The 9,570-nt window shown below is 52.5% G+C and overlaps 2 protein-coding genes across 2 annotated transcripts in view; one reads left to right on the top strand and one right to left on the bottom strand.

Moving 5' to 3' along the window:
* Window positions 1-1,159, bottom strand: part of serinc4 (serine incorporator 4) — a 6,259-nt gene extending 5,100 nt beyond the window's left edge. The window contains exons 1-2 of the mRNA XM_055154404.1: window positions 1,106-1,159; window positions 399-506 (exon numbers count right to left, since the gene is read on the bottom strand). Of these exons, the coding sequence (XP_055010379.1) occupies window positions 399-506; window positions 1,106-1,159 (162 nt within the window). The remainder of the gene's footprint in view (window positions 1-398; window positions 507-1,105) is intronic.
* Window positions 1,160-7,558: 6,399 nt separating this feature from the next.
* On the top strand, window positions 7,559-9,284 carry hypk (huntingtin interacting protein K). Its single transcript, XM_020934333.2, has 4 exons — window positions 7,559-7,755; window positions 8,476-8,531; window positions 8,677-8,728; window positions 9,014-9,284. The coding sequence occupies exons 1-4, from the start codon at window positions 7,585-7,587 to the stop codon at window positions 9,107-9,109; spliced, it is 375 nt and encodes a 124-aa protein (XP_020789992.1). The 5' UTR covers window positions 7,559-7,584; the 3' UTR covers window positions 9,110-9,284.
* Window positions 9,285-9,570: the final 286 nt, after the last annotated feature.

Raw genomic sequence — 9,570 nt, 5'->3', positions numbered from 1 at the left:
TGCTCGTCCTCGTTCCTGTCGTCGTCATGGCTCCATAATCTCCTCTAATCATTTTCACATTGACAAAACTAATCCAATAATCTGACCCAGATCCAAGACCAGGACTGAACCAGGTCCAAGACCAAGACTGAACCAGGTCCAAGACCAGGACTGAACCAGGTCCAAGACCAGGACTGAACCAGGTCCAAGACCAGGACTGAACCAGGCCCAAGACCAGGACTGAACCAGGTCCAAGACCAGGACTGAACCTGGACTGAACTGTGACTCAAACTTGCAGGTGGTGAAATGTTTTGCTCAAGGACACAATGGCAGAAAAGACTTGACCCTGACTCAGGCCCGAGTCGAGGACTTGGACTTTTTCTAAATTAATTTCAGTTTGTTCTGAAGGATCTCTGAACCTCTGAACCTCTGAACCTCTGAACCTCTGAACCTCTGAACCTCTGAACCTCTGAACCTCTGAACCTCTGAGGCTCGTGGACGTGAGGAACGTTCATGAAGATCTGAACCTGGTCCAGTCCAAACCACAAATACAAACATTCACAAAATTCCACCTGGACTTTTTTTTTCCTCATTCCAAGTCCCAAACTCTCGTGTTTAGTGAGATCTGCTTCAGCTTTGACCCACAGAAGATCAGTCTGCTTCTCCCAGAACCTCCCCAGAGTCTCAGCCGGTCCTGTTCTTATATTTACCCCAAACAATCCAGTTTAGAAACTTTCCTCTGACTGAAGCTTCATCCCACTGAAAAGAAGAAGATCAGACACAGACCAGAACCCAGAACCTTCACCAGCTTCACACAGAGTCCAAGACCTGAACTTCACACAGAGTCCAAGACCTGAACTTCACACAGAGTCCAAGACCCTGAACTTCACACAGAGTCCAAGACCTGAACTTCACACAGAGTCCAAGACCTGAACTTCACACAGAGTCCAAGACCTGAACTTCACACAGAGTCCAAGACCTGAACTTCACACAGAGTCCAAGACCTGAACTTCACACAGAGTCCATCCGTTTGTCTGAGCTCCAGACGGTTTGGAAACAGTGACTTGACCCTCGACCCCCCCGACCCCATGACCCTGTGACCCCATGACCCCTGACCCCTGAGTACCTGGTGGGAGACCCCGTGCAGCAGGGCGCTACAGGCTCCGCCCTTTGGAGACATGTCACCGTCTGAGACGCCGTCCCCCGAAGTACAAGTACTACAGTACTACACAGTACTGCAGTAGTACTACTGCAGTACTGTGTAGTACCAGAGTGCAGTAGTCCTGCTGTTACTGCAGAAGGTCCTGTGTAGTACTGAGCTGAAGTACTACTCCATATGCAGTATCACAGACGAGTACTTCAAGTACTTCAGACCCCATCACTGTTCCCCTCCTCCTCCTCCTTCTTCTTCTTCTTCTTCTTCTTCTTCTTCTTCTTCTTCTTCTTCTTCTTCTTCTCAGATCTTCAGATCTTTGGTTCTTCGGAGCCTCAAAGGAAAAAATAAAACTCCAAACGCGAAAACTCGTCCACAGCTCCTCCTGTAGTACTTCTGTAGTACTTCTGTAGTCCTCGTGTAGTACTTTCCGTAGTACTTAGGCAGTACTTCTGTAATACTGTCTGTAGTACTTGTCTGTAGTAGTTCTGTGTAGTACTTTGTGTAGTACTTGTGTGATCCTGCTCCTGTGACCCTGACACTGGCTCCTCCCCCTGAGGCTTTAGACCTGGATTAGACCAATCACCATCTGCCCCCCCCCCCCCCACACACACACACACACACACACACACACACACACACACACACAACACACACACAACACACACACAGACACACACACACAAACAACACACAACACACACACACACACACACACACACACACAACACACACACACACACACAGACACACACACACACACACACACACACACACACACACACACACACACACACAGACACACACACACACAACACACACACACAGACACACACACACACACACACACACAGACACACACACACAACACACACACACACAGACACACACACACACACACACACACACACACACACACACACACACACACACACACACACAACACAACACACACACAGACACACACACACACACACACACACAACAACAGACACACACACAACACACACACACACACACACACACACACACACACACACACACACACACACACACACACACCTGCTCCTCCTCCCCCCTTCATGTTGGTTCTTGGTTTTGAGTTGTTGTTTTTTCTAGACCTTCATGGAACTCGGCAGGACGGGAGGACGGGAGGACGGGAGGACGGGAGGACGGGAGGACAGGAGGACGGGAGGACGGGAGGACGGGAGGAGGACAGGAGGGAGGACAGGAGGACAGGAGGACAGGACAGGGGGAGGACGGGAGGGGACAGGGAGGAGGACGGGAGGACAGGAGGGGGACAGGAGGACAGGAGGACAGGAGGACGGAGGACAGGGGGACAGAGGGAGGACAGGGACAGGAGAAGGGAGGAGGACAGGAGGACGGGAGGACAGGAGGACAGGAGGACAGGAGGACAGAGGACAGGAGGACAGGAGGAGGACAGGGGAGGAGGAGGACAGGAGGAGGGAGGACAGGAGAGGACGGGAGGAGGAGGACAGGAGGACAGGAGAGGACAGGAGGACAGGAGGACAGGAGGACAGGGGAGGACAGGAGGACGGGAGGACGGAGACAGGAGGACGGGAGGAGGAGGACAGACAGGGGACAGGAGGACAGGAGGACGGGGAGGACAGGAGGACAGGAGGACAGGGAGGACAGGAGGACAGGAGGAGGACGGAGGACGAGGAGGACGGGGAGGACGGAAGGACGGGGACAGGACGGGACGGAGGACAGGGAGGACAGGACGGGGGACAGGACAGGAGGACGGGAGGACAGGAGGAGGGGACAGGAGGACGGGAGGACGGGAGGACAGGAGGACAGGAGGACGACGGGAGGACGGAGGACAGGGAGAGGACAGGAGGAGGACAGGAGGACAGGAGGACGGGAGGAGGAGGACAGGGAGGGGGACAGGAGACAGGAGGACGGGAGGGGAGGAGGAGACGGAGGACGGAGGAACGAGGAGGACAGGACAGGAGGACAGGAGGGGGACAGGAGGAAGGAGGAGGACAGGACAGGGGGACAGGAGGACAGGAGGACGGGAGGACGGGAGAGGGAGGACGGGAGGACGGAGGACAGGAGGGGGACAGGAGGACAGAGGACAGGAGGGACAGGAGGGGGACAGGAGGGGACAGGAGGACAGGAGGAGACGGAAGGACAGGAGGGAAGAGGGAGGACAGGGGAGGAGGACAGGAGGACAGGAGGACAGGAGGACAGGAGGAGGACAGGGCGAGGGGGACAGGGAGGACGGACAGGAGGACAGGAGGACAGGAGGGGGACAGGAGGACAGGAGACGGACAGGAGGACAGGAGGACGGACAGGAGGAGGAGACAGGAGGGACAGGAGGACAGGGAGGACGGGAGGACGGGAAGGAGGACAGGAGGACAGGAGGACAGGAGGAGGGAGGGGACAGGAGGGGGACAGGAGGACAGGAGGACAGGAGGACACAGGAGGACAGGAGGACAGGACAGGACAGGAGGACAGGAGGACAGGATGGGAGGACAGGAGGAGGACAGGGAGGACAGGAGGAGGGGGACAGGAGGACAGGAGGACAGGAGGACAGGGGGAGGACAGGGAGGACAGGGAGGACAGGAGGGACAGGAGGACAGGAGGACAGGAGGACAGGAGGACAGGGGACGGAGGGACAGGGACGGGAGGACGGGAGGACAGGAGGACAGGAGGACAGGACAGGAGGGGAGACAGGGAGGACAGGAGGACAGGGGGACACGAGGGGGACAGGAGGACAGGAGGACAGGAGAGGACGGACAGGAGGACGGACAAGGAGGACAGGAGGACAGGGAGGACGGGAGGAGGACGGAGGACAGGAAGGACGGAGGACAGGGAGGACAGGAGGACAGGAGGACGGGAGGGAGGACAGGGAGGGGACAGGGAGGACGGGACGAGGACAGGAGGACGGAGGACAGGAGGGACAGGAGGACAGGAGGACAGGAGGACAGGCAGGAGGGGGACACGGAGGGGGACAGGAGGACAGGGAGGACAGGGGAGGACAGGAGGACAGGAGGGGGACGAGGGGGACAGGAGGAGGACAGGGAGGACAGGAGGGACAGGAGGACAGGAGGACAGGAGGACAGGGACAGGGACAGGAGGACAGGAGGACAGGAGGGGGACAGGAGGACAGGAGGACACGGAGAGGACAGGAGGACAGGAGGACAGGGAGGACAGGACAGGAGGGACAGGAGGACAGGAGGACAGGAGGGACAGGAGGAGGGACAGGAGGACAGGAGGACAGGACAGGAGGGGAGGAGGACAGGAGGACAGAGGGGGACAGGAGACAGGAGGACAGGACACAGGAGGGAGGACAGGAGGACAGGGGACAGCGAGGGGACAGGAGGACAGGAGGAGGGAGGCACAGGACAGGAGAGGACAGGAGGACAGGAGGGACAGGAGGACACAGGACAGGGAGGACGAGGGAGGACAGGAGGACAGGAGGGAGGGACAGGAGGGGACAGGAGGACAGGGGAGGACAGGAGGGACAGGAGGACAGGAGGACAGGAGGACAGGGGGGACACGGGAGGGGGACAGGAGGACAGGAGGACAGGAGGAGGACAGAGGACAGGAGGACGGAGGACAGGAGGGAGGAGGGCACAGGAGGGACAGAGGAGGACGGAGGGGACACAGGGGACAGGAGGACGGGAGGACATCTGAGTTGTTCTGCTGTTTTGTGAATGAGTAAAGAAAATCAATGAAGTCCCAGATTAAACCAGATTAAGTCCTAATCCCTGACCTGGACCAGGTCTCTGCAGGTCTGGACCAGGACTGAACCAGGTCTGGACCAGGTCTGGACCAGGACTGGACCAGGTCCGGACCAGGACTGGACAGAGCTCTGTTGTGTTTGTCCTGTGGATGTGACTAATGAGAGGCCCCAGGAATGTCACACACACACACACACACACACACACACACACACACACACACACACACACACACACACACACACACACACACACACACACACACACACACACACACACAGACACACACACACACACACACACACACACACACACACACACACACACACACACACACACACACACACACACACACACACACACACACACACACACACACACACACACACACACACACACACACACACACACACACACACACACACACACACACACACACACACACACACACACACACACACACACACACACACACACACACACACACACACACACACACACACACACACACACACACACACACACACACACACACACACACACACACACACACACACACACACACACACACACAGACACACACACACACACACACACACACACACACACACACACACACACACACACACACACACACACACACACACACACACACACACACACACACACACACACACACACACACACACACACACACACACACACAACACACACACACACAACACACACACACACACAGACACACACACACACACACAACACACACACACACACACACACACACACACACACAGACACACACACACAACACACACACACACACACACACACACACACACACACACACACAACACACACACACACACACACACACACACACACACACACACACACACACACACACACACACACACACACACACACACACACACACGACACACACACACACACACACACACACACACACACACACACACACACACACACACACACACACACACACACACACACACACACACACACACACACACACACACACACACACACACACACACACACACACACACACACACACACACACACAGACACACACAACACACACAGACACACACACACAACACACACAGACACACATAGACCTGAAGTGTTGCTGTTTGTATCTGAAAATGTTTTTCCACAAAACTCAAAATGACACAAACTGCTACTGACAGGGACTGACAGGGACCAACAGGGACCAACAGGGACTGACAGGGACTGACAGGGACCAACAGGGACTGACAGGGACCGACAGGGACTGACAGGGACTGACAGGGACCAACAGGGACCAACAGGGACTGACAGGGACCAACAGGGACGACAGGGACTGACAGGGACCAACAGGGACTGACAGGGCAACTACACCTGTCAGAGTGGTCATGTGGTGCGTGGGCGTGTCGGGGGTCGGGGGTCGGGGGTCAGTACTCACTGTGGCTTTGGTGCAGCTCATGGTGGAGCTCAGTCATAAACGAGGATGAAGAGACCCATTTGATCCAGACTCACAACACAGTCTAGTCCTGGTTTAGTCCAGGTCTAGTCCTGGTTTAGTCCTGGTTTAGTCTTGGTTTAGTCTTGGTTTAGTCCAGGTTTAGTCTTGGTTTAGTCTTGGTTTAGTCCAGGTTTAGTCTTGGTTTAGTCTTGGTTTAGTCCAGGTTTAGTCCAGGTTTAGTCTTGGTTCAGTCCAGGTTCAGTCCAGGTTTAGTCTTGGTTCAGTCCAGGTTCAGTCCAGTGTGTGTTTGTTCTGAAAGCTGCTGAGGTCTGGAGAGTCTGTGTTGTGAGAAAGTGCTGATCTAATCCTAATCCTGGCTGAGTCCAGGTTGAGTCCAGGTTGAGTCCAGGTTGAGTCCAGGTTGAGTCAGGTTGAGTCCAGGTTGAGTCCAGGTTGAGTCCAGGAGAAAAGTCCCGACGGAGCAAATCTCCGTAAATCTGAGCGAAACTTAGAATTCGGGATTAAGGATTTACACCGAGAATAGAACAGACCTGAGCCCGGACTCGGAGTGGGGCCTGGACTCGGACCAACCCAGTCTTTATAAAACCCGGTCTTTATAAACCCGTTAAACCCGGTCTTTATAAAACCCGGTCTTTATGAAACCTCCAACCCGGGACGACCCCTGTGACCCGGTGAACCCTGAAGCTCCAACATTTAAAAGCTGATAGAAAAATTATTTATCCATCTCCATTATTATTTATTTTATTTCTGTTACATTTCGTATTCACCAGGAAACGTGTTTTGCTTTGTCATGTTTTTAATTTATTGCCTTAAAACACGATTCTATTGTACGACATCTTATTTTCAAATGAATAAAAATGATAATACTATTTTTTAAAAACGCAGATGGTGACACAAACACGTGATCTTTGTATGAAGCACAGGGGAAATAAATAAAAATAAAAGTAAAAAAATATAACTAAAAGAACTTAACAAGAGCTATGAACCTATTTCATTTATTTTTTTATTTACTTTGCTCCTGTCTGACTGATTTGTTTGTATCATATAAGTTTGCTTAATAATAATAATAATAATAACAATAATAATAATAATAATAATAATAATAATAATAATAATAATAATGTTTTTAAAAGTCAAACAATAAAAATAATTCATAATCCCTGTGTCTGTACCGTTTCCTCGCGGCAGGTGGCGCTCTCACACTCCTCTTTTATCCCTCCACTTCCAGCCCCTCTCCCTTCTTTTCCGGTGTTAACATCATGGCGGCGGAGGGGGACGTGGAGCTGGAGCTGGAGGCGGAGGAGAACTGCGCTCTGTCCGGGAACAAAGCGCAGGAGAAGCCGCGGAAACACGACAGCGGCGCCGCGGACCTGGAGCGGGTCACGGACTACGCGGAGGAGAAAGAAATCAGCAGCGAAGATCTGCAGACGGTGAGAGGCTAACGAGGCTAACGAGGCTAACGAGGCTAATGCGGCTAATGCGGCTAATGCTAAAAACACGAGGAGGCGCACGCGGCGCAGACGGAGCTGAACCGCGTCTAAACCGCGTCTAAACCGGATACGAGTAAATCACATTTTTATTTAGTAAAAGTTTTAAAGTTTCATCTTTTTGTGCACCTGTCACGGGGCAGGGCGTGCACCTGTCACGGGGCACGTGGAGGCGGTGAGGTTGGGGTGTGGTTAGGGGCACCGGCCTCATGTGACCAAACCTATTTGTCAAATCCTGATCTGGAGTCAGATCCCAGAACCTCTGAGTCCAGATCAGGAGCCACGGGGGAACCACAGTTGCACTTTGTAGCCACAGCTGCCCTGGGGCAGAGTCACAGGAGTGTGGAGAGAAGAAGAATGAAGTGTGAATGTTGTAAATGTGAGACGCACGTGTGTGAAACGTCTCGTGTGTTTCCTGTGAACCTCAGGACACATTTAAAAGTTTTGTTTTTGGTGTTTGAAGTTTTTAACTGTCTTATGACCCTGACCTATGACCCTGACCCGCCCTGATTTATTGATCTGATAAATAAAACAGCACTGAGCTGATGGAGCAGGGGCTCTAACGTCTGCTCCGGTCCTGGTCCCGGTCACGGTCCTGGTCCTGGTTCTGGTTACGGTTCTGGTCCAGGTCCTGGTCTGATCTCGAGTGTTTGTGTGTTTCAGGCGATGTCTGTGATCGGAGACAGAAGATCCAGAGAACAGAAAGCCAAACAAGAACGGTCAGAAAACACACAACACAACACACATAACACACACAACACACATACACACACAACACACATACACACACAACACACATCACGCACACAACCTGACCCTGTGACCTCTGACCTTTGTTTGACAGTTTGATTTTTGTGTTTTTAGAGAAAAGGAGCTTGCAAAAGTCACGATCAGGAAAGAAGACGTGGAGCTCATAGTGAGTGTGTGTGTGTCTATGTCTAGTGTGTGTGTCAGTGTGTGTGTGTGTCAGTGTCTGTGTGTGTGTGTGTGTGTGTGTGTGTGTGTGTGTGTGTGTCAGTGTCTGTGTGTGTGTGTCTGTGTGTCTATGTGTGTGTCTGTCTGTGTGTGTGTGTGTGTCTGTGTCTGTGTGTGTCAGTGTCTGTGTGTGTGTTTGTGTGTGTGTTTGTGCGTTTGTTGCAGATGTGTGTGTTTGACCCTCTCTCATGTGTGCGTGTTGTGTGTGTTTGTGCGTTTGTTGCAGATGTGTGAGCTGGAGATCAGTCGTGCGTTGGCGGAGCGTTCTCTGAGGGAGCACCTGGGCAGTGTGGTCGAGGCTCTGGTGGCGCTCACAAACTGAACACACAACCTGAACACACACACACAACCCGAACACACACACAACCTGAACACACACACACAACCCGAACACACACAGCCTGAATACACACACAACCTGAATACACACACAGCCTGAACACACTTTGACATCTGTCTTTCTGCTCTTTTTCTAATAAAGTGTCAAACAAATGTGAGTTTGTGTTTTATATTTTATTATTTCTTTTTCTCTTTTTATTTTGACTTGTACATTTACATCATTTATAGAATTGTTTGATTTCACTCGTGTTTCTTGTTTATTTAGGATTTATTGTCACATTTATATTTTTGTCTTTGTTTTTCTCTTTTATTTGTGACGTGTGATTGAGTCTGAATCATTTCCCTCTGGATCAATAAAGTTTGTGTGTGTCAGGTCCCTCCCCGTGTGTGTCAGTCCCTCCGTGTGTGTCAGGTCCCTCCCCGTGTGTGTCAGGTCCCTCCCCG

Source organism: Boleophthalmus pectinirostris, unplaced genomic scaffold, assembly GCF_026225935.1.
Source record: "Boleophthalmus pectinirostris isolate CB_2022bp ecotype Guang Dong unplaced genomic scaffold, ASM2622593v1 HiC_scaffold_19, whole genome shotgun sequence".
Taxonomy (NCBI): domain Eukaryota; kingdom Metazoa; phylum Chordata; class Actinopteri; order Gobiiformes; family Gobiidae; genus Boleophthalmus; species Boleophthalmus pectinirostris.
The sequence above is the reverse complement of the archived record's forward strand: the minus strand, read 5'-3'. Positions and strand labels throughout refer to the sequence as shown.